Source organism: Nannobrachium achirus (assembly GCF_963921795.1).
Source record: "Nannobrachium achirus genome assembly, chromosome: 1".
In the NCBI taxonomy this organism is placed as follows: Eukaryota; Metazoa; Chordata; class Actinopteri; order Myctophiformes; family Myctophidae; genus Nannobrachium; species Nannobrachium achirus.
In genome coordinates, this window is record NC_137810.1 from 78377128 (window position 1) to 78402858 (window position 25731).

The 25731-nt window shown below is 43.9% G+C and overlaps 1 protein-coding gene across 1 annotated transcript in view; it reads left to right on the forward strand.

Annotated features, from left to right (window-relative positions):
* The window catches only part of LOC308290008 (uncharacterized protein), a 63014-nt gene that overhangs the window by 17734 nt on the left and 19549 nt on the right, over nucleotides 1-25731 (forward strand). The window contains exons 5-12 of the mRNA XM_080731786.1: nucleotides 3300-3430; nucleotides 16195-16534; nucleotides 17725-17837; nucleotides 18483-18732; nucleotides 19962-20068; nucleotides 23379-23480; nucleotides 23804-24146; nucleotides 25365-25424. Of these exons, the coding sequence (XP_080587912.1) occupies nucleotides 3300-3430; nucleotides 16195-16534; nucleotides 17725-17837; nucleotides 18483-18732; nucleotides 19962-20068; nucleotides 23379-23480; nucleotides 23804-24146; nucleotides 25365-25424 (1446 nt within the window). The remainder of the gene's footprint in view (nucleotides 1-3299; nucleotides 3431-16194; nucleotides 16535-17724; nucleotides 17838-18482; nucleotides 18733-19961; nucleotides 20069-23378; nucleotides 23481-23803; nucleotides 24147-25364; nucleotides 25425-25731) is intronic.

Consider the following 25731-nt stretch of genomic DNA (forward strand, 5'->3'; position numbering starts at 1 on the left):
TATAGCGTTTTCGTGGCGGCGCTGTCCCTTTGGTGGTCCGCCGGGGCCGCGGACCACCACGGCCGCTTGCGCCTTGCCCTCCCGGATCCGTAGAGGGGCGGCACGTCCTCATAGGACCAACCGTTCTAAAGTAGCCGATCTACAACAACAAGCACTCGTTTTGACCCAATCCACTGGTTCTCTGTACAGCAGAGCAAACACAAACACGGCAGAGAGCATTTCCCCCATTCCACAGAAGCAGTAATAGTACAAACAGGAGACATCTCGATCTCACTGAGAAGATCCATATAGATGTATATAAAATAACAGGTGGCTGTTAATTATGAAGACTCGATAAAAGTTCTCTACAAGAGTTATAATTTGTGGCTAACTCTAACAGGGACCATAAATATGTCCGCCTCTTTATCTGCGCCCCCAAGTGGTCAACGGTATCACCGGTTCGGTCCGGTTTTTAATCAATTTAATTAATTTAATTTAAAAAAATCAAACGGTCACATGACTAAATAGGAGTCTCTTTCGGGACAACTTTCGGTACCCCTTTTGGGTCGGCACCACAGCAGCTGGCAGTGGCATAGGAACCTGCTCGAGAGTGGGCTCAGGCGATGCCTCGGCACATTGCTGTGGTGAAGACCCTCCGTCTCTTGTTGGTGAGGGCATGGGGATCAGATGCTGACGATTCCGTCTCACCACCCCCTGAGGTAGATCCACCAGGTAGGATCTCGGTGTGGAGTGGTTCTGAAGTACAGTCCCGGATGACTTCGCATCAGTTACCCGTACCTGCTCTCCTGGTGACAAGACACCAAGAGCTTTGGCACGGTGATGCCTGGTTTCAGAGTTTGCACCGTAGTTCAAAGACGTCGACCCATTAGGAGTTGGGCTGGGCTGTAGCCACTCTGAAGAGGAGAAGCTCTGTAGGCAAGTAAGGCCAGATATGGGTCATCTGCCTTCTCGAGTAGGTTTTTGACGGTCTGGACTGCCCGTTCCGCTTCTCCGTTGCTCTGTGGATACCTTGGGCTGCTGGTGATGTGTCGTTTGGGGGCGAGGGGCAGATTACACTGTGACATGAGTTTCAGACTATTTCAGACCGTTTCCAGAGAGACCACGTGACCTACTGTATCATAGTATTATAATTTCGGGGCGTGTCAGCGGGCCTTTAAGTGTTTTAAATGCTGCTGCCTGGTGCACCTCCCAGACCCAGCTGTTGTTCTTGGAAAGTAGGTCACGAGGGGCTTTCTCCGCCAGCTGCGGCAAGAACTTTCCCAGCTGGTTGACCATTCCAAGGAAACTACGCTCTGCTACACTCTGCTACATGTGTGGGCTCTTTCATTTCCAAGATGGCCTCTGTCTTCTTCGGGTCAGTTTACAGTTTACAGTTTAGGCATTTAGCAGATGCTTTTAATCCAAAACGACTTGCAATAAGCAGATAAAACATCACAATAATAAACAAGATAATATGTCAGTACATCAACAGCAATATAACAAATGCAAATGAATATATCTAGAAAACAAAATAATCAGTCAAGAAAAAGATTCTAAAAAACCTAAAAACAAATGCTAACTAGCTTCATGTATGGTCATTGAGTGTTTCAGTAGTGCTAGGGGTTTAGGTGGAGTCTTCAGTCCACGGCGAAAGCTAGCGAGTGAGTCCGTTGTTCTAAGCGCGACAGGGAGTTTGTTCCACAACTTTGGGGCCAGGAGGGCAAACTGTCTCGGACGAGTGGATTTTTGCCCTGGGGTCAGGGCAAGTGTGTGTGCACACTTTTGGAGAGCTCACATGTGTCCAGATTCAAGGTGATGCCTGCTTTCTCCACGCTTTTCTCCCTCAAGTCCCTCTATGACCTCAGCCATCATGCACTGAAAGTGTTGGGGCGCTGACGCAATGTCAAAAGGAAGCCGGTTAAAATGAAACCGCCCAAAGGGAGTAATGAAAGTGGTGTATTTCACTGATTCTTCAGTCAGTGGAACCTGCCAGAACCCCATTTTGGCATCGAGCTTACTAAACATTTTTGCTCCAGCCAGCGTTCCAAGGCTCTGCACCACTGATGGCAAAATTGACCTTTCTCTGCAGCCTAGCAAACCCCTTGACATCCAGTGGAACTCTCCCTGGACCGAACAGTGGTTTCTCTGTCTTTCTGGAGGACCGGTGACTGTGTGTTTGAAAAGATGTTACACAGTCTGTGACACCACAGTAACATCCACTGCATGAAAAAAAACATTGAATATGGGAAGGTTTTTCTAGGTTAAATCCCCTTCCCATATTCAACAACTGAACATTTGTTCAAAGATAGTTGGACAACCACTTCAGAGGCTATATACGACTACGTATGATAACAGCATTCTAAGGTTGGCAAGAAATATTACCTCTAATAGTAGCCATGTGTTGCATAGAGAATATAGGTTGCTGCCTTCAGGAAGGAGATACAGTGTTCCAGCATACAATAAGGTCAGACTAAAAAGGTCCTTTGTCCATCAGTCGACTTTAAGGCTTAATCAGGAGTTCGGCCATAGGTAGGCTTGGTGGTTGGACACTGCTCTTGTCCATATTATCCTTATGTAAACCTGTCTTGTTTTTGTTTCCTGTGTTAAATGTTTGTATATATGTTATGTGTCGCATACATGGCTGCTGTGTCGCAAGACAAATTTCAGTGTGAACTGACAATAAAGTACTATATCATCATATCATCATCATTCAATGTTTTTCACGCAGCGTTCTGCTCCAGTGTCAAGCTTTCAAACTTTCAAATTTCAAGGTCTCCCCTTAACTGTTCAAATGGAACCAAATGAACCCCTTAGGTTCATTTGGTTCCATTTGTACACGGTCAGGGTCAATTTAGACCCCCCTAAAAGAACCCACGAGTCCCTGGAATCCACTTTGAGATCCACGGGCCCAGACGTTTGTGGGTCGCAGACACATTTTTATGGGTCTCTTCATTTTTTGTTGCCTACATTTTGTATTTAATTATTATTTCAAGACATTTTCAAAAAACATTCCCAAAAAGCAAAAAAACGTATGGATTAAAAACAACATTCAATGATTTTTTTTTCTTTCTCCCAATCGTTTCATGAAGAAAACAGAAAAATCGAAGAAATTCCATGAATTAGAAATGAGAAGATCTACAAGCTCACAATGTGGCGTGAAGCAAGAAGTTGTGTGCTTGTAGATCTGCTATTTTCACTAGTTTGGGTCCTGGGCGATTTCTTTTTTGGGTCTAATTTTATTTATACTGTATAGGAGCCTCCTATACAGATTATGGTTAAACTATCAATCAATCTAACAGTTAATCAATCATTGTCTCCAGGAGTCGCAGCTGAGGCAGCATCCTCGTTAGACCCGGCCCCCATGGTAAAACCCGCCCCCATGCTACGCCCCACCCCCGCGGTAGACCACGCCTCCATGGACCCCAGCAGTCGCCAGCAGCCACACAACGAGGTTATTATCACCATTTACCTTTTTCATTATTTAATGTTTATTGTTGTTTTTAATTTCTAAATGTCTTTTTTTAATTTCAACCTTAAAATACCCGATCTACAAGCTCACAACGAGTCGCGTTGTGAGGCGCTGTAAGCTTATAGCTCGGCTACTCATCTAGTGCCTATCCCAAACTAGTTCGGCTTTTCAAAACCTATCCCGTAGTGCCGATCCCAAACTAGTTCGGCTTTGTTGTTTTATTTTATATTGTAAAAGAACACATTCTGGTGCTTAATCTGACAAAGATCCGTTTTACATTGTAAAAGAACACATTCTGGGGCTTAATCTGACAAAGATCCGTTGTTCTGGGACGTTCTCCATGTGTCTAGGACAACCAGGGAGCATGTGATCAAATGTATCCTCTATAAAAGCAAGGATATCTGCCCATTCTCTCCTTTTATTGTGTATTATACAAATGCATGGTTTAGACTGGCACAGGCATCTGACTGAGATCCTTGTGGCACACATGCTGATGCCTGGTGGGTTTTAGATACACAGGTGCTGAAGGCTGGTGGTTTGCAGGGGCATAGTTCCGCCAATTTAAAACAAATCCAATACGGAACTAAAACTTCCTATGTTTGGCCGCTAGTTGCGCTGTTTTCCCCCCGCGAGGTACCAAAAATAATTTGTCTACATTGGACCCCATTCGTTTTCCCCTTTGATTTTCTAACCTTAATAAACGTTGTCATAAATACTTAATGGTTCCTGTCGCTAGTGAAAAAATCCCTTTCAATCACCATGATATGCGTTTTGTGCAAATATGGTCCCATTTATGTTAAAATTTATGATAAATTTGCGGGGGGGTGTGGCCAGCTAAAATGATAACTTGCCTGCTGTGTTCTTCTTCGTGTGCTTTATTTCGGGAGGCTCCGACCACATTCCTCCGTGTATCCCTGCGGTTCCACGTGACCGTTGGCAGCCCATAGCATTCCTTGTGATTCCTGGGGTACCATTCAAACAATGATGGCGACACCCATACAAGGGACAAAAAAACTTCATTTTCGCAGCATAGAAACCAATGGCTTCGCTTCGTCCATATTTCTTTTTACAGTCTATGGTGGTTTATTTTGTAGGTAAGTGTGTGTGTGTGTGTGTGTGTGTGTGTGTGTGTGTGTGTGTGTGTGTGTGTGTGTGTGTGTGTGTGTGTGTGTGTGTGTGTGTGTGTGTGTGTGTGTGTGTGTGTGAGTGAGTGAGTGAGTGAGCTTGTGCTCTGCCTCAGCAGAGTCACAGTGAGAGTGAAGTGTTGCTGCCCCCTGCTGTCTTCTATGACAGTCTAATGCTGCCCCCTGCTGTCTTCTATGACAGTCTAATGCTGCCCCCTGCTGTCTTCTATGACAGTCTAATGCTGCCCCCTGCTGTCTTCTATGACAGTCTAATGCTGCCCCCTGCTGTCTTCTATGACAGTCTAATGCTGCCCCCTGCTGTCTTCTATGACAGTCTAATGCTGCCCCCTGCTGTCTTCTATGACAGTCTAATGCTGCCCCCTGCTATCTTCTATGACAGTCTAATGCTGCCCTATGCTGTCTTCTATGACAGTCTAATGCTGCCCCCTGCTGTCTTCTATGACAGTCTAATGCTGCCCCCTGCTGTCTTCTATGACAGTCTAATGCTGCCCCCTGCTGTCTTCTATGACAGTCTAACGCTGCCCCCTGCTGTCTTCTATGACAGTCTAATGCTGCCCTATGCTGTCTTCTATGACAGTCTAATGCTGCCCCCTGCTGTCTTCTATGACAGTCTAATGCTGCCCCCTGCTGTCTTCTATGACAGTCTAACGCTGCCCCCTGCTGTCTTCTATGACAGTCTAACGCTGCCCCCTGCTGTCTTCTATGACAGTCTAACGCTGCCCCCTGCTGTCTTCTATGACAGTCTAACGCTGCCCCCTGCTGTCTTCTATGACAGTCTAATGCTGCCCCCTGCTGTCTTCTATGACAGTCTAATGCTGCCCTATGCTGTCTTCTATGACAGTCTAATGCTGCCCCCTGCTGTCTTCTATGACAGTCTAATGCTGCCCCCTGCTGTCTTCTATGACAGTCTAATGCTGCCCTATGCTGTCTTCTATGACAGTCTAACGCTGCCCCCTGCTGTCTTCTATGACAGTCTAACGCTGCCCTATGCTGTCTTCTATGACAGTCTAACGCTGCCCCCTGCTGTCTTCTATGACAGTCTAACGCTGCCCCCTGCTGTCTTCTATGACAGTCTAACGCTGCCCCCTGCTGTCTTCTATGACAGTCTAATGCTGCCCCCTGCTGTCTTCTATGACAGTCTAACGCTGCCCCCTGCTGTCTTCTATGACAGTCTAACGCTGCCCCCTGCTGTCTTCTATGACAGTCTAATGCTGCCCTATGCTGTCTTCTATGACAGTCTAATGCTGCCCTATGCTGTCTTCTATGACAGTCTAATGCTGCCCCCTGCTGTCTTCTATGACAGTCTAATGCTGCCCCCTGCTGTCTTCTATGACAGTCTAATGCTGCCCCCTGCTGTCTTCTATGACAGTCTAATGCTGCCCCCTGCTGTCTTCTATGACAGTCTAATGCTGCCCTATGCTGTCATGTATAGGTTTTTTTTTTCCAAAACACCCGAAATGCATAGAAAACTAAGCATTTTGGCACATTTATACCTATAACACGCAATACAAACAACAGGTCTTACACCTCTCTCTCTCTCTCTCTCTCTCTCTCTCTCTCTCTCTCTCTCTCTCTCTCTCTCTCTCTCTCTAATATCTTATTAGTTTATCTATCCATCTAGTGTGTGTGTGTGTGTGTGTGTGTGTGTGTGTGTGTGTGTGTGTGTGTGTGTGTGTGTGTGTGTGTGTGTGTGTGTGTGTGTGTGTGTGTGTGTGTGTGTGTGCGCAGACCGAGAGAGAGAGGGTTCATAGTTTTAGTTTTTGTCTAGGTTAGTTTAGTTATAGATTTGTGTTATTTCAGTTCTTGTGTTGAGTGTATTGTTAGTTCAGTGTTCAGTGTATTGGTAGTGCTTGTCTTCGTCAAGACGTCAACTATACAACTTATTGTGTGTTTGTGCCGTTATGTCTGCGAGACAGCGTGGCCGGGCTGCGGGCCCTAGCTGCCAGTGGCGTCAGTTCAGCAAAAGCTAGGGTATGGCAAAGATGGGAGTCCTCATGGAAAAGAGGCATTACATTTTGTATAACACGGTTCCAGTGATGTTAATAGGTTTTCAAAGTAATGGGTCCCGGGACCCACAGGTGGTCATTCGAATGAGTCCCAGAAAAAAATTATGGGTCCCCAATTTGGGTCCCCATTTTACTTTTTTTTTGCATTGTGAGCTTTTAGATCGGCTATTTATAAAATGTTTGCCTCTATCTTATATTATTTTGCAATTAGGCTAATGTTTGGACATTTTTGATAGTATAGTTTTAGCTTGTTGATTACTTTGGTGCAATAATGGTATTTTTTTTCTTTTCTTGGGGTAATAAAAAGGTAATTTTCTCAAGTACTGTACTTATAAGTACAATTTAAGGTACTTTTACATTACTGGAGTATTTCCAATTTTCATTACTTTTACTTCTACTCCACTACATCTCAGAGGCAAATATTGTACTTATTCCACTACAATTATTTGAAAACTTTACTAGTTACTTTGAAAAGTATAGCCTACATAACCACTTCAGCCATGGCTATTTTCAAAGGATATTATTTGGCAACATGTGATACAGACTAATTGTGCATAATGAGTACTTTTACTTTTAGTCCTAAGTGTAGCCTATACTTTTACTCAAGTACATTTTGAATTCCGGACTTTTACTTGCAGTATAGATACTTTTACTTAAGTAAAACATTTGAGTATACTTGTCTCACCATACAGTGGTGAGACACCACTCTATGGGAGAGATGGGAGAGACGTAATACTATGAGAACGTGGAGCGCTCGTGGAGCGCTCGGGAGAACGGCTGTTGTAAATCACAGATAATTAGTTTCTCTGCTTTGAAAATCAGACGTCTTTTTATGACTTAATGACTTTATGACCCTCTGCCAGCCTCACTCTGTGCCTCAGAAGAGCAGCCAGAAACGGCAGTAGCTTTAGCATGTAGCTAAACGTAGCATCACATCACAGTGACAGAGCCCGTTCATGCTGCTGCAGAGCGCGGTGGCTCCGCTGCATGCAGAAAGAGACAGACAGACGGCAGGCAGTTTCTGGCGAGGATATTAATGAAACGAAATGCTGTTTGCGACACGTTCATTCCGCGGGGACCCTGACCGCGCCGCTCTAAATTATTTTGCCAGTGTAGAGACGTCACGTTTCTGCGCCGTGCCTTGCCATACACGTTCTGTGGGGGAACCCTTTTTGGTGTATCACCTAACACGCTGTGCCACTATGGTCAGAGAGCGGCCCGGCCCGGTGCTACGCTAAAACTCAGGCACCCATTGAATTCTTTGACCATGCACGGGCGCACAAAATGGCGTCGGTGGATTCAAAACACACACTGTCGTTAGTTCTATCGTCTGTTTTAAGACTTTCTACGCGGATTTCATTTGTGTTAACGTAGGGTAAAGTAGCATGCCTTCACCCATGAACAATGGTGGCGTCTGTGGACTTTTTAAAATATTTTTTTTTTCGCGACGTGGTAAATTATTTTAACGTGGACTCCAATGGAGGCGATGCGTCCGTGGGACCCCAGGACAATGACGTGAATGCGTCTCTAGGCAACGTGAACGCGTCTAAGACGCGGGACGCGCACGTAATGACGTCACTGCGGTTCTATTGTGAAAATAGCAGATCTACATGTTCACAACGCCTCACGCTGCGAGGCGTTGTGAGCATGTAGATTGGCTATTTTCACAATGTCTGAAAAACAAAAATATATATATATATTTTTTCCCCCCAGTTTTTTCTGGAGAATATAATTATAATACCTTGTTAACAGTTTTACTGCCAGCCCATTTCAGTGTTTTTTTACGACCACAAGAAAACGCTGTTTACACATCTATCCGTTCTGTCCATTCTTTTCAGTACCCTGGGTGACGCTAAATTCCACCATAGTTAGACTCATACAACCATTCTAGCAAATACCTACTTCCGCGTTTTCGTTCAGTCACATGATCTGAACGGATAGCAAGTGTTTCGTATGAAACCCTTGTTTGTTAAATCGGCAAAAATAATGTAGGGCCTATTTTGAGTTGTTTTATAACAAAAATAGCCTATTCTCGTCAACCTTCGTCTGTGGCTTGGTTGCCTAATTAATAATTCTCGTCAATCTACCTCTGTGGCTTTGAAAGAGTTAAAGTGACCATTTTGTTAAATTTAGCATTTGTATTTATTTTACTGTAATTTAACAACATAATAACCAGCACAGATAGAGAGAGAGAGACAAAGAGACATTCATGGATTTATATTTAAAAGTAACTTTTATTTCCCCCCCTGGACCCAGAGTATGGCAGCTGCATACCTCTGCCATACCCAATTGACGCCCCTGCTAGCTGCGGGCCCTTCTCGTTCTTCTTCCCGGGGACAGAACGGCCTAGGTGTGGGCACTTCAACGTCTTCTTCCCGGGGACAGAACGGCCTAGCTTCCCGGGGACAGAACGGCCTAGCTTCCCGGGGACAGAACGGCCTAGCTTCCCGGGGACAGAACGGCCTAGCTTCCCGCGGACAGAACGGCCTAGCTGCGGGCACTTCTCCGTCTTCTTCCCGGGGACAGAACGGCCTAGCTGCGGGCACTTCTCCGTCTTCTTCCCGGGGCGGCCTAGCTTCTCGTTCTTCTTCTTCCCGGGGACAGAGCGCCTCTGCGGGGGATGGCGGACATGCAGTTCGCCAGACTCTCGTGTCCGACTTCTTCGCCCTCCAAGACCGGAGGGAAGAGACCGACTCGGAGTTCTCCGGGGAGGAGGAAGGACCTGAGCCATCCCAGCCCACTTCACCATCTCAGTCAACGGCTGCTGTTGCCCCGCCGGCTGAACAGCCAGAACCCGACCGATCTACGGCCACGGTTGACTCTCCCTGCCCCGCTGAACAGCAGCCCCGCCGTAGGTTCCGGACCACAGTTCTTTCGAGACCCATACTGGGGGACGGGGGGGAAGATCCATCGTGGGAACCATCCCGCAAAGATCTGGAACGCGCTCGACATGGTAAGACTACACACTTTATTTGTTCATGTTTGAAATGAATTCAATTGAGTAAATAATCGTCGCGTGCATGTTTGTATCCACGCATCGTGTCTGACTCTGAGATGAAATCAAACTAAACTAATGTGTTGTCTAAGGCCTATATAGGCCTGTACATTGTAGCAAGCATCGTAGCAAGCCTCGTAAACCACGGTATTGTGTACTAGTGACTTGCAAACTTTGTGTTACAAGTGGTTTTATATGAATAGGAACATTTTCTAACCCTGCACGCTCCTAAACCAACATGCCGCTTGGGATAATAAAGGTATCTATCTATCTACATACAAAACATTCATCAAATCTTTTTCTTTGAACTATTTTTAGACGACGATGATGAATATGATGATGATTCTGCAGCTGCACGCATTCCCCGAACCCATCGTCGTGGCCATACAGGTAAATAACAAATATTCACCCTATTCAAATGAGCTTTTTTGGCATTATGTGAGCTAAAACAAAGTCATGTTTACATGGCTTCAAAGCGGAACCTGTGAATGACCCAAAACAATCCGTTGTCTACAAAAACCTTCAAAGAATGACCGACAGATTTGACCTGAAAGTGACAACAAATGTAAAATGTCACATAGACAAATCTTTTTTTACAAAGCATTTGAACCGAACAGATGTGATATGTACATGACTGCTAGGTGGCAGCGTTGCCTCACACGTCATGTCACGATTAGCGTTAGTGTTCAAATAAAAATGACATTTACGATATTGTGATAATCAAAATATCCCCAACATCCTGGGGCTGAACATTTACCCCAAAAAATCAAACCCATGTTTGAATTATGAGCGGTGCCGCACTGTGAGCTTGTATATCTGCGTTTTTTTTTTTTTTTTTGGCTTAAAGGGATATAACACTTTCAAAACTTTTTTATCGTCTAATCAGGCTTTTATGAACAGCATGAACAGTTTTTAATTTACTTGATTCAATATTTAGATATTTGATGTAAATGTTACCAGGCCCTCCTCCTCCAGGCCCTTTCCCCACACACACACATTGTAACTTCAAACTTTATTTTAACCATGATAGATTCATTAAAAACACCCATTATTTTTTCTGGTTACTCATAATACCATCCTAATAGGTGAGCAGACCGTGTTTTTTCAATATCTTTTTTCTTTTATTTTTAATAATTCTTTTGGAAAATGGAAAACATTAAATACAATTATATTTTATTGAAAATAAATGAAAAAGGTTTTTGAAAAAACACGGCCTGCTCACGTATTAGGATGGTAATATGAGTCACCAGAAAAAATAATGGGTGTTTTTAATGAATCTATCATGGTTAAAATGGAGTTTGAAGTTACAATGAGTGTGTGTGGGGAAAGGGCCTGGAGGAGGAGGGCCTGGTAACATTTACATCAAATATCTAAATATTGAATCAAGTAAATTAAAAACTGTTCGGGCTGTTCATAAAAGCCTGATTAGACGATAAAAAAGTTTTGAAAGTGTTATATCCCTTTAACATCTCACAGCTAAGATTGCAGAGATGAGAGTTGAATTGAAAATGGCATTGATAGAAAGATATCTATATGATCCTGCAAAGTTTTAGCAGATGTACAAGCTCACAGCACGGCACAGAGTGCTGGTACTTGACTCGCCATGGAGACACAATTGAATTCAGATGGGGGTCCGTGGCCAAATACATACAAAAAAAAATTAAAATAAAAAATCTGTATTTCTGAAGGTGCAGTGTCTCTCACTTCTGTCAGACAATAGAAGGCCTTCTCTGCCCCTTTGCTCTCAGGTGTTGCGTGCTGAAAATAACTGATCTACAAGCTCACAATGTGTTGCAGTGCGCCGCATTGTGAGCTTGTAGATCAGCTATTTTCAGCAAGTATAAAATCAGTCATTACGATGCCATCAAGGCCTGCCAAAATACATTCCAGTTGACTAAATCAACTGCAGATTTAGTCGCCTTAAATCAGACTAAAACTAATTTCAGGTGACTAAATTATGACTAAAACTAAATGACATTTTATTTAAGACTATGACTAAAACTAAAAAAAAAAATATGTCAAAAACAACACTGCTACAGGGTATAAAGCAAGGCGAAGAGCTTGTATATCTGCTGTTTTCACAGGATGAAAATATATATTCTTCGATTTTGCTCATTCCAGGCAGAGACGTCTCTCCAGCTCCGAGTGACATCTCTCAGGGTGCCAGGGACGCTGGGCCTTCCTCCAGCAGGAACACAGGTAAGAATGTTTTGCACACAACAGAAACATTTTTATTGTCACAGGCAGGGACGTGCTGGCCATTAGGAAAAGCGGGACAACTCCCGAACGGCCGGTTCATTCCCGGCCATTAGGAAAAAAATAAAAATAAAATGTCTGCCTTCGTTCGGGTTAGCTTGTAGATCAGCTATTTTCAGCAAGTGTAAAAACTCTGACTAAAGTGCCTTCTAAAGTTTGTGTAAGCGACCTGACGGTCCCTTATCTCCCGATTTGGGAGTCTTACTGGTAGTAATTGTATATTTCTATAATTTATAGGTGGCAGCTGTGGTCCTTGGCGTCATGACGGTTGGGAACCACGGGACATCCCCTTCATTGGCACGCCTGGTCCTAGAGGGAGAGCTGCTGCCTTGCCAGACAATGCCGAACCAGTGGACTACTTTGAGCTCATCGTGACAGACGAGCTGATCCGCTATATCTGTGATGAGACCAACTTGTATGCACAGGAGTACATCATGGAGGTCAGCACCATAATGTTTCTATGTCCTTGGTGCTCAAAGAGTTTCTTGTGAAGCCCAAATGAAATGCATTTGGCCACGGACCCCCATCTGAATTAATTTGTTTTCCACTCTGTGCCGTGCTATGAGCTTGTACATCTGCTAAAACTTTGCAGGATGTAAATTCATATCGATATCTTTCTATCAATTCCATTTTCAATTCATCTCTCATCTCTGCAAGCGTAGCTGCGAGATGTTTAGCCAAAAAAAGCAGATATACAAGCTCACAGTGTGGCACCGCTCATAATTCAAACATGGGTTTGATTTTTTTTTTTTTTTTTGGTAAATGTTCAGCCCCAGGATGTTGGGGATATTTTGATTATCACAATATCGTAAATGGCATTTTATTTGAACACTATTGGTGTGAGATTTTGGCCAGTCTAGATTTCTGTCTGGTGGTCAGTCAAACTCATTCATCACTGACACCCACCAGCACACAATAGAAGACATACTGTATCACACCTTTTACTAAAGGCCTGCCTGATTGACTGATTACAGTATATGCTAGTGCATTCTCTCACTTCTGCCAGACAATAGAAGGGCTTCTCTGCCCCTTCACAAATGTGTGTGCTTGACTTGGCATTTTCCTGCAAAAAAGCAGATCTGCAAGTTCACTGTGCACTGTGAGCTTGTATATCTGCTCATCTGCTATTATTTACAGGCCTACATGGCAGTGTTGAACTAGCACGAAAAATACAAACTAAATAAATGTGCTGTGATGACTAAAACTAGGAATTAGGGAGGGACTAGTGGAGAAGAGTAATTTTATGTTTGGTTGCTCTCAGGTGTTGTGTGCTGAAAATAGCTGATCTACAAGCTCACAACGTGTCGCAGCGCGACACATTGTGAGTGTAAAACTCTGACTAAAGTGCCTTCTAAAGTTTGTTTATGCGACCTGACGGTCACTTATCTCCCGATTTGGAAGTCTTGCTGGTAGTAATTGTATATTTCTATAATGTATAGGTGGCAGCTTCTTTGAACACTAATTGTGATATGAAATGTTTATATCGTCACTACAGGTCCAGCAGTGGGTGATTGCAACGCCACATGCCAGGGTGCTTTCCTGGAAGGAAGTTGGCTTGTGGGAAATGAAGAACTTCCTGGGCCTATACATGCTCACTGGGGTCCACAAGTTCCCACAGCTCTGGATGTACTGGAGCACGGAGGAAGTCCTCCAAACCCCCATCTTCCCCAAAACCATGGCACGGAACAGGTTTCAGAACCTCCTCAGATGTCTCCACTTCGCCCACGGTGGTGATAATGATGTGGACCGGTTCTGGCGAGTGAGGCCGATGGTTGACTACTTCGTGCCCAAGTACCAGGAGCTATTCACCCCCAACAAGAACATCGCCATCGACGATGGCGTGCTGCTCTGGCGAGGACGCCTGACCTTCAGGGTTAACAACCCCCTCAAACCCATCAGAAATGGCATCAAAAGTTACATCCTGTCGGACTCAGACACGGGCTACTGTTACGCCATGAAGCCGCATCACGGGAAGGGAAGCAAGCTGGCCGACACGGTGATGTTCCTGTTGGGCGACCTGAAGGGGCGTGGCCATCATTTGTACATGGACAACTACTATAATTCCATAGAGTTGTCCGAACGCCTGCTCGCTCTGGACACCCACACGTGTGGCACCCTCAGGAAGAAGCGTGGCGAGCCACAGTCGATTGCCGGATTGACCCTGGGCACCATGAAGGTGGGAGAACACGTCATGGTCCACAATGGCAGCACCATGATCGTTGTCTGGAGGGACAAGACGCTGGTGAAGGTGGCGTCCACAATTCACACTGATGTGATGCTGACGGTAGAGGAGCGAGGCATCAGGGAGGACGCAAGGGAGAAGGTCACCAAACCAGCTTGTGTGGTCGATTACAACAAGCACATGCACGGGGTGGACGCTCTTGACCAGACGATTGGCTACTACGTGTGCGCCAGGAAGTCGCAGAAGTGGACGACGAAGTTTTTTTTGTATTTGCTTCAGGTGTCTCTGTTCAACGCGTACGTCCTCTACAAGTGCAAGAAGGAGAGCATGACGCCAAAACAGAAGCCAAAATCCCTCGTCCGCTTCATCCTGAGCGTCACCACTGCCTGGACCGGCGTGAGGGAGGGTCGGCGTGGGGTAGATGAGGTCCAAGCTGCTGAGCAAGAAGCCGGGGAAGCAGAGGAGGTGGAGATGGAGATGGAGAGGCGGGACGAGGCTGGGGCTGTAAGGAGCCAGGAAATGGATGAGGAAGAAGAGGAGGCGGAACCAAGTACAGGCCCACAAGGCAAAACACCTCGGTGCCCCCGTTATGACCCCCGTTGCAGACTGGATGTCACCATGGGTGATCACGAACTGGTTCTCATCCCAAAGTCTGCGGGTGCCAAGAAAGCACACCCGTCACGGCCGTGCAGAGTGTGCGTCAAGGTGCTGAATTTGGGCCAGAGGAAGAAGGGAAAGAAGCAGCCCAGACCAGAGAGTCGCTACTGGTGCAAGGTCTGTCTAGTGGCTCTCCACCCTAAGTGCTTCAAGGTGTACCACACCCACAACCAGTATGCCAAGTAAGACTCCCTAACTCACATTATAAGAGGAACGGACACATCACAAGAGGAACGGACACATCACAAGAGGAACGGACACATCACAAGAGGAATGGACACATCACAAGAGGAACGGACACATTACAATAGGAACGTTTTTCTTTTTTTTAGATGTTATAACTTGACCTTTCACTCTGTACTTGTCTGCTATTTTTACCCATAGCTGAAAACACAAATTGAAATGAATCCAAAAAACACTGATGATTGTGCTGTCAAACGATGAAAAAGGTCCCTGCTTCATCTGTCTCAAACATGGGGTTGTAAATATTTGTACATAATAATAAAAGTGGCTGTCAATTGACAGTACAAATGTATTTTTGTCTAAGCTTGTTTGTTATACTTGGTGCAATTATAACAAAGGTTGAGAACCACTGACCTAAGATATGTCCAATTATTTCCAACATTTGCAGCACTTGATGTGTGTGTATTATTTACATACAGTTGGTTTTCTGATTAGTGTTTTTCTCTTCCTGGTTAATGACATTGCATTGGGACAGCTTAGGTAAGCGGTAATGTGTAACATATAATGTACAATTAATAATAATAAGTAAAAAAAGAGAAAATTACTTTTACTCTTTACTCAAAGAGTAGTTTTTAAATAGGCTACTTTTTACTCTTACTTTTGAGTACCTTTCATGCTGGGCCCCTGATTCAGCCCGGGAAAAAGAGTTGGAGAGGCCCTCATTGCACGCTATAGAGAGAGATCTCTCTCTATAGCGCTGCTGCTACTCAAAGATTTGCCATTTCAGATCATGACAAGTGACAAGCCAGTGGGCCAATTACATGACAATTACATGAGCCTATATTTCGTTGTTGTCGGGTGGAAACCTTGTATGTCCAAAACCGTTTGTTTTGTATTTATCATTTAAAAAATGATTTAAACTTGTGAAAACACCCGATCTACATGCACACAACGCGAGGCGTTGTGTGCTTGTAGATCTGTTGTTTTCACTACTTTTGTGCGACGGCCTTGTATGATGATGCAGGGCTTTGCTTTGCAAAAAAAATGTACACATTTGAAACTTGGAGATACAAGGTTTCTGCCCGACAGTGACAATTTACTTTGTTGGCCGCCCAGCCCCCAAAATGGAACGAAGGCCGACATTTTATTTTTCATTTTTTCCTAATGGCCGGCCTGGACCGGCCGGGAATGAACCGGCCGTTCGGGAGTTGTCCCGCTTTTCCCAATGGCCAGCACGTTCCTGCTCTTACTCTTACTAAAAAAGTAGCACTACTCTTACTTTGAGTAGGATTTTTCAGTACTCTTTCCACCTCTACTCCCAGGTCTTGGAGTCGGGTCTCAGGAAGCGCTTCCCTTGTCCCGACTGTGGTAAGAGGCTGCCCACGGCGGAGTCTCTGCGCGCGCACCTGCGCGTCCACACGGGCGAGCGCCCCTTTGCCTGCAGTGGCTGCGACCACCGCTTCACGCAGCTGAGCGGCCTGCGCAGGCACATGTGCACGCACGCGGACGAGGAGCCGCGCTTCGCCGAGGCCAACGGCCTGCGCGCGCACAGGCGCACGAAGCCCTACACCAGTACGGTCCGCGCCAAGAGCTTCACGACCCAGAAGAACATGGCGGCATGGCATGCCGGTATGGCATGCACACGCACGCAAACACACAGCGGTAAGGCTCGCACTCACACACACGCACGCACGCACATGCACACACACACACACACACACACACACACACACACACACACACACACACACACACACACACACACTCACACTCACACTCACACTCACACACACTCTCACATCGGTAAGGCTCGCACGCACACACACAGACACACACACACAGCGGTAAGGCTCGCACAAACATGCACGCGCGCGCGCACACACAGTGGTATGGCTTGCACAAACATGCACACACACACAGCGGTAAGACAAGTGTGGTAACCCAATAGCACAATCAAGCATGATATTGACTTGTTTTTGAATAATGCTTTATTTTCCCACTGTTACAACACCTGATATATTGAATATGACATTTGTACGGTAATATCGTATATCATATCAATATCAAAATATCTGGCACGCAATTTACAATGTAGGCATTTAGCACTACGACACTCTTAATCCACAGCGGGTCTACAAGATCTACAAGCTCACAGTTGTGTGCTTGTAGATCTGCTATTTTCACTAGTTTGGGTCCCGGGCGAACATCTAATTATTTTTTTGGGGTCTATTTATACTGTATAGGAGGATTATGGTTAACCCATTTAGAACAGGTACACATTATTGTCTATTATTATTTTATGCTTTAACTACTGAAAAATAGCAGATATAGCGAGCTTGTAGATCTGCTATTTTTGAAAAATCGTGAAAATTAGAATTTTGACCCAATTATTAAGTGTCTTTTGAATCCCTCTAAGTTTTTTTGAAGAAAAAAAAATATATATATATGTTTCTATGTCAGCAATCTGGCCAGCCATTGTCAAAGAAAAGGTCCTTTTCACTTAACTGGAGCTCAGTTAGTCTGTTCTTGAGAGACTACTATGTCAGTGGTTCTCAAACCTTTTCATGTGAAGGACCCCCAAAATTATTTGTATTTGGCCCACGGACCCCCATTTCAAAATATTTAGTTCCAGGGACCACCCAGAAGCAAAATTTGAGTTACAAACGTTCGCTTTGAAAATACATTCAAAGATTTGCACACATTTTCACGACTTTTTCAAAAATAGCAGATCTACAAGCTCACAGCGGCGCTGTGAGCTTGTAGATCTGCTATTTTTCACTGGTTAAAGCATTCAATAATTCCAGGCCTAAAACTATCAATCAATTTAACAGTTAACCAATCATTGTCTCCAGGAGCCACGGCTGAGGCAGCATCCTCGTTAGACCCCGCCCCCATGGTAAGCCCCGCCCCTGCGGTAGACCCCGCCTCCATGGACCCCAGCAGTCGCCAGCAGCCACACAACGAGGTTATTATCACCATTTACCTTTTTCATTATTTAATGTTTATTGTTGTTTTTAATTTCTAAATGTCGGGGGCACGGTGGCGCAGTGGTTAGCTCTTCGCCTCACAGCTAGAAGGTCCTGGGTTCGATTCCCGCGGGGGGACGCTGTGGGCACTGGGGGCGTGTTCCTCCCTCCGCGTCATCAGCGCCAACACCCTAGGTGGGGTTGGTGATAGGGCCTTTCAGTGTGGAGTTTGCATGTTCTCCCCTTGTCTCCTAGGGTTGATACACTCACAAAAACATGCAGTAATGCATGTTACTGCCCCCCCCCCCCCCCCCCCCCCCTTGCCTATGCCTAGATCCGGCCCTGGGGTTTAAATTGATCCTTACAAGTATGTAACTCTGACAGTATACAAATGAAACCAAATGGACCCGTAAATTCTTATACAGTCAGAGTTAAGGGGAGACCTCGACATTTTAAAGTTTGAGAACTACTGATTTAGACAAAAATGCAGGTTTAAATGAATTCTGCAATGATTCTCTGTATTAACAATTCAACAGGATTTTTATTATAAGGCTTATCGTACCACGATACATACGATATCTCTGAAAAGCCATATCGTGGAGACATTGTATCGTCTCAACGATATTTACCACCTCTACTCCCAGGTCTTGGCGTCGGGTCTCAGGATGCGCTTCCCGTGTCCCCACTGTGGTAAGAGCCTGCCCACGGCGGCGTCTCTGCTCGCGCACCTGCACGTCCACGCGGGCGAGCGCCCCTTTGCCTCGGGCGAGGAGCCGCGCTTCGCCGAGGACAACGGTCTGCACGCGCACAGGCGCACAAAGCCCTACCCCTGTACGCTCTGCGCCAAGAGCTTCAGGACCCAGAAGAAGATGGCCAGACACGTGCTCAAGCACGGTGGTGTAGAATGCATGCGCACACAAACACACAGCGGTAAGGCTCGCACACACACACACACACACACACACACACACACACACGTTTTTGATATGACTGATGTGGTAGGGTCTGGTCCAACAGATGTTATAGTGTGTGAACCTACAATTTGTCAACAGCTTATATTCTAGCACGCTAACTTGCTACTAGATAGAAAGCCTGACGTTTCCATCAGCACGGAATCCCCATCGATGATGTCATTGGTAGGCGGGGTTCTGAACTGTCCACAGCCCTAGACGGAGTAGATAAAAAAGTGTACCATATTATATTATAATGCCCATTTAGGCCTGAACACATTATGACGCAATATTTTATGCTTTAAATATAAAAAAAATAGCAGATATACAAGCTCATGATACGAGCTCCGGACGGGGAGAAGGCCCTTCACTGCGCCGCGGTGGGAGAGCTCGCACAGCGACCGTCCTGGAGGACCCAATCCTCCGCGACTCGGACCCGGACTCGGACCATGCCGACACCGACTGGGAGCCCTCCCGGGCAGATATAGAGCAGATCAGATATGGTAAGACTTGTATCTAGGGCTGTCACAATTATTACATAATCGTCTAATCGTGAGCTTGTAGATCTGCTATTTTTGAAAAATCGTGAAAATTTGAATTTTGACCCGATTCTATAAGTGTCTTTTGAATCCTTCTAAGGTTTTTGGAGAAAACCTATGTTTCTATGTCAGCAATCTGGCCAGCCATCGTCAACGAAAAGGTCCTTTTCACTTCAACTGGAGCTCAGTTAGTCTGTTCTTGAGAGACTACTATGTCAGTGGTTCTCAAACCTTTTCATGTGAAGGACCCCCAAAATGATATTTATTTGGCCACGGACCCCCATTTCAAAATATCCTAGTTCCAGGGACCACCCAGAAGCAAAGTTTGAGTTACAAACGTTCGCTTTGAAAATACATATATTCAAAGATTTGCAAACATTTATTTATTTTTCAAAAATAGCAGATCTACAAGCTCGCAGTGCGGCACTCGGTGCCGCGCTGTGAGCTTGTAGATCTGCTATTTTTCACTGGTTAAAGCATTCAATAATTCTAGGCCCTAAATGGGTTAGTTGCACATTAGTTTGGAGCAATTATAATTCCATTTTTTTTCCACTCAGGAGAACGTGAACAGGTACATTTGTGAGCGTTTTGGGAAAGTCTTCACAAACGTATAACTATATGTTTTTCCCCACAGAGGAGAAGGCGAACGGGTTCAGCTGTGAGCATTGTGGGAAAGGGTTCACTAACAGACACAACCTCAAGCACCACAAGATGAAGCACATGGAAGTCACGCCCTTCAAGGTCCCACATTTTCATTCCTTTTTCATTTGTGTTATAATATTATTATTATTATTTTATTTGTGTGCTCATTGAGTGCCTATCCCGGGTATACTCGCGATATATAATTACATATTTAGTTTAGATTTAGTTATAGTTTGTGTTTAGATTAGAAAACAAATTCCAATCAACTCTGTTGACATGACAATAAAGTATTGAATCTTGATTAGGATTTTTTTTTTTTTTTTTTTAAGATTTGTTTTTGGGCTTTTTTTTATGCCTTTATTGGATAGTACAGTAGACTGACAGGAAACAGGGGGAGAGATGGGGAGAGACATGCGGCAAAGGTCGTCCGGATCGGGAATCGAACCGGCGACACCGCCAGGCATCAATGCCTATAGACAACATGCCTGGCCACGCCCCCTACTTCCGACCGGAAGCCCTTTTTTGGGCTTGATCGTAGCGCGATTTCCTGTTTACGTTCATCTGAATCTGATTCTCCTCTTAACTAATGAGACGGGATTGTTTTACTTTGTAATTTTACTTTGTAACTTATGTTAACAATGTCACTTAATGGCAACACTCATCCACTCTGCTGATAAATAAATGAGTTGTGACGATACACACCCGTTCTGCCGTCATTCAATGTTATGAGTTGGAGGAAAAAAAAAGAGATCTCAATTGAAACAATGCCATAGGCTTTCTTGGGCGTATGCTTTTAGTTGACCTTGTACTAGTGTACTGTCATGAAACTACCTTTTTTCATATGCAAACTTCTTAAAAAATAACGCTATTTAAATTGTTTCAAAAGCTTTATACCCTGTATATATATATAAAATGTCACAATGCGACATAGCTTTTTACACAATGCTGTACTCCCTCCACCTGCATGTCATATTATATGTTCGCCATTTTAAACTGTTTTTATTTTATTTGACACTTGCTTTGGCAATATAAACATGTCTTCTCATGCCAATAAAGCTCCTTTGAATTGAATTGATATAGGCCTACAAATAAACAGATTTGTGTATTTGAAAGCAAGCATTGAACCTAATCAGTATTTCATGGAAGCGAATGTTGTATGATTCTAGCTAGCAAACCTTTTCCCTTCAGAACGCTGGTCGATCATGTCAAACGTCATCTTCTCCATTCTCCACTCTTCTGGGATGTCACCATGAAGTCACAGTTGGCTTGTGTTGTGTGATATGCATTAATGTTTTTACAAATAGGCCTGTCAACAACTCAACGCACTCCAGAATAGACATAATACACATTAGCCCACCTATTATGTGCATCCTATGCCGTGTTCATTTCACTATATCACTGTAAATCATCGATTTAATCCTAATCAAGGCAATATAAATATCCATTCATATTTAATGCTCATTTAATCATTAAATCCTAAACTGTCACGTCAAAACAATGAATACATTTGGCTTTAATAGATACAAAAACAAACTGGATTAATTGAAAATGACAAGTGTTTAAAAGCATTCCTTCAAAGCATCATTGGGAACATTCCTTATCTCAATAACACAATATACAGTACAACATTTGAAACCCTCAACAGTTAAAAAAAAGGCATGGACAAGTCAAAGAAAAGTGTGTATAAATATTTTATTGCAATAAATATGATGAGGAGATCTCGACCCTCACATCTGGCTTCATTGGTCCTGCATGGACGTACAGTACAGGTCTGAAAGACAGAAAACAATTGCATTCACAGATACAACACAACAGCGAAGAGCTTTTATTTCAATTATAATCAATGTTGTGTTGTCACAAGTGAAAATAACTTTTACTTAGTTGTAACAAGAGTAGTAGTCACCATACAGTAAAAGATCGTAGCTAACAATGCTAATAGACCGTTTGTCAGCCTTCTGATTGGTCCCTGAGACTCCCTGACTGGCCAACCAGAAAAAAACATTCACTTTTTGCTATCGGGGGTGGAGTTTGTGCAGTGGAGAATGTTGCTTCAGCCTTTCAAAAACTGTCCGCAGTGCGCGACACGGAGATCGGCCGGTACGGTGATAGCGACGGCAAGCGTCAAGCGATCTCGCTCATCATAACGAATAAGCTTCAACAAACTAGTTCACATGTACCTTATCAATGGTCTAAGAGTCACGATTGGGTACATATAATTTAAATGGGCAGAATTACGAAAAGCCAGCCTATTATGTGAGGAGAAACATTCTCTCTGTCCTCTTCCTAGTACCCAAGATGCAATGCGCTTCTCTTTCTATCTCTTATCCAGAGGATTAAACTAATTAAAACATTTATTTTTCGGGGGAAAACTACTGTTTTGCTATGTAATTACTGTACCTTTTTCTTCCCTTTTTATTAATATCACGTAGATGTGTTTTTTGTGGTACTTTATATAGCTGTAATGAGGCTATGAAGGGAAAAAAAATCGCATCCACTACCACTATAAAAGAATCTGCAAAGAGGATTCTGTCCCACTGGGATTAAACAAATTAAAACATATATTTTCGGGTAAATCCCCTGTTTTGCAATGTAACTACTGTACCTTTGTCTTCCCTTTTTATTAATATCACCTAGGTGTTTTTCCTTTGGTACTTTATATAGCTGTAATGAGGCTATGAAGGGAAAAAAAATCCCATCCACTTCCACTATAAAAAACAATCTGCCCAGGGTTAATGTCCCATCATAGTAACAGGGCAGAATGGGGCGGGATTTGCAAAAGGGTTTATTAGCTAGCATGAGAGTTTTACCTTGTTGTTGTTGTTGTTGTTGTTGTTGTGAGTCGTGCTGCTTCTCTGGGGAGTTTGCTGAGTTTAGGATATGTTAAGGATGTCATCAATACTATTAACTGGTGTAGATAGAATAAAAACATCGAAGATAGCGGTGGCTTGCATATCAAGAGACCATGACCGCACCGCACCATCTAGCTGACAGCTGGAAAAAAAACCTCCGTTGGTTTAACCCTTTCAGTTCATTGTCATAATCTTTTACTGCAGCGCTGGGCAGTGTTGCCAAAATTTGTGAGAGAAATAAGCCAAACAAGCCAACTCTTGCAATATAAATAAGCAAAAAAAACAAGATAGTTTAGGTAAATAAATTGACTTGGCAACACGTTTATATGCATGCCTGACAGAGAGAACCCGGAAGTTCCCTTTCGACTTGGGGGCGGGGCGTCGCTCCTGCAATCGGCCAGGAATGTTGTCTATATGGTATGCGCTTAGACCAGTAGGCCACCGGGCGCCCCTTGATTAGGATTTATTTAGATAGATTTCGTTTTTCAGTGTTGAGTGTTGAGTGTTAGTCGGTGTTAGTTAATGTATTGCGTCTCTACGTGTTCCCTGTGTGTTTTCAGCATGTCGCCGTGCCACCAAAACCCAAACAACAGGCCTCGTCAGGCTCCAGGAGGGGAGAAGGTTCTTCTGATGGCAGTGGCGTCAGTTCAGAAAAGGCTAAGGTATGACTGCGCGTGCAAGACAGCCATGATACATTTATTTTAAGAAGTACATTTTATCTTTTTCCCCATTTCTAAGGTTTCTTGTGCTGGATATGGCAGCCTGGAATGGTTGTTCAAGTTCAACTAAACTTGTGCCACACAACAATAATGCATTGCACCTGTGCAGCTGACCTGCGGACCTTGTTAAAGTAACCATTTTGTAAAGTTTTGCATTTGTAGTTAAGTTGCAGTAATTTAACAACATAATAACCAGCACAGATAGAAAAAGAGACGTTCATGGATTTATATTTAAAAGTAACTTTTATTTTCCCCCCTGAACCCAGGCTATGGCAGCTGCATACCCCTGCCATACTCAATTGACGCCCCTGTCTGATGGCGGTGGGACTGGTGTTCAACGCCACTCCAAGATATCGGATTTCTTCTCGGCCATGAACAAGGCTGTGCTGACGGACAGCGACGTTTCCGACCACTCCGGAGACGAGGGGCCTGCCGCGCCGAGGGCAGAGAGCTCCGGACGGGGAGAAGGCCCTTCACTGCGCCGCGGTGGGAGAGCTCGCACATCGACCGTCCTGGAGGACCCAATCCTCCACGACTCGGACCCGGACTCGGACCATGACGACGACGACTGGGAGCCCTCCCGGGCAGATATAGAGCACATCAGATATGGTAAGACTTGTATATAGGGCTGTCACAGTTATTACATAATCGTCTAATCGTGATTATTTGACATTATCGCAATTATTTTGTCATAATCGTCATAATCGTGAATGTTGAAAAATGATAGCCGATCTACAAGCTCACAACGCGTCGCATTGCGACGCGTTGTCAGCTTGTAGATTGGCTATTTCCACTATCAAAGTTATTTTTTAAGTAGTAAGTTGTCAAATATGTCAGTAATTTCTTTGTATATTTAGGTTATGTGTCATATCTACCATGTACAACTTCAAAGCCTAAAAGCCAAACAGTAATGGAATTATCAACGACGAAAACACAATTAAATCGTTAATAGCCAATTATTTGAGTGACAATTAATCGTCATGTAAAATTGTAGAGCTTGTAGATCGGCTATTTCCACTATCAAAGTTATTTTTTAAGTAGTAAGTTGTCAAATATGTCAGTAATTTCTTTGTATATTTAGGTTATGTGTCATATCTACCATGTACAACTTCAAAGCCTAAAAGCCAAACAGTAATGGAATTATCAACGACGAAAACACAATTAAATCGTTAATCGCCAATTATTTGAGTGACAATTAAGCGTCATGTAAAATGTCATATCGTGACAGCCCTACTTGTATCACGTTTGAATAATGCATTTTGAGTACCTGAGACTAAACACATATATATTAGGAATTATAAGACATAATACTTATGGAAAGTGGAAAAAACAGTATATCTCCAACAGTTTGTGGAACAACAGTATAAGTTCGTACAAGCAATATTCAGCAGACAAAGGGAGCAGATAACATTAAAACAGACAATTGAACAAAATGGGGGGGGGGGTGCATTAACAATTTAACAGATTAAAAAGTTAGTTAGTGGCTTACAGTCTGATAAATCAAAAAAATATCTATATTCAAAAAAAATTTAATATGGACTTAGACTGTTATTCGTCTCAGGTACTTATTGTCGCGTGCGTTTATGTATTCATGCATGTGGTGTATCTATCGCGTTTTAGATGACATCAAACGAATCCACAGTCCTCGCCATTTTTGTGAAAAAACACAAATAGAGCTCATAACGCGCCCAGGTACAGAAAATCATTTGCATTGGTTTTGGGATAAAATAAACCATCGGATCTGCAAGTACATAAGTGCCGCTTTGCGCAAATGCTTTATGTACATAAAATATTCATTGACTCAAATATCGTCTTTGTTTTTTTTAGATAATGACGAGGAGTATTCATCTCGCATCACCTTCACTCCAGCGCCTGTCTCCATGGGAGGTAAGAAAGACTTTATTTTATTTTACAGAGATTGTCTCTCAGCATTCTATGATAATAATTCAAAGGAGGTTTATCAGCATGAGTCATGCAAAAACTCTGTTTTTTTTTTTTTTTTTCGTGTGGGAGACCCGGGTTCGAAGCCGGGTGGGGAGGTTCGGATCACCTCCGTTACACATGTACCGTATGTCTCTTTGTCTTTGAATAATGTTGAGGACACTCGCTTGACTCCCAACACCACACCAAGGTGACAGGGACATGCATGTCTTTGCTTTACTCCCAACACAAAGGAAGCTGGGGGAGGTGGGGG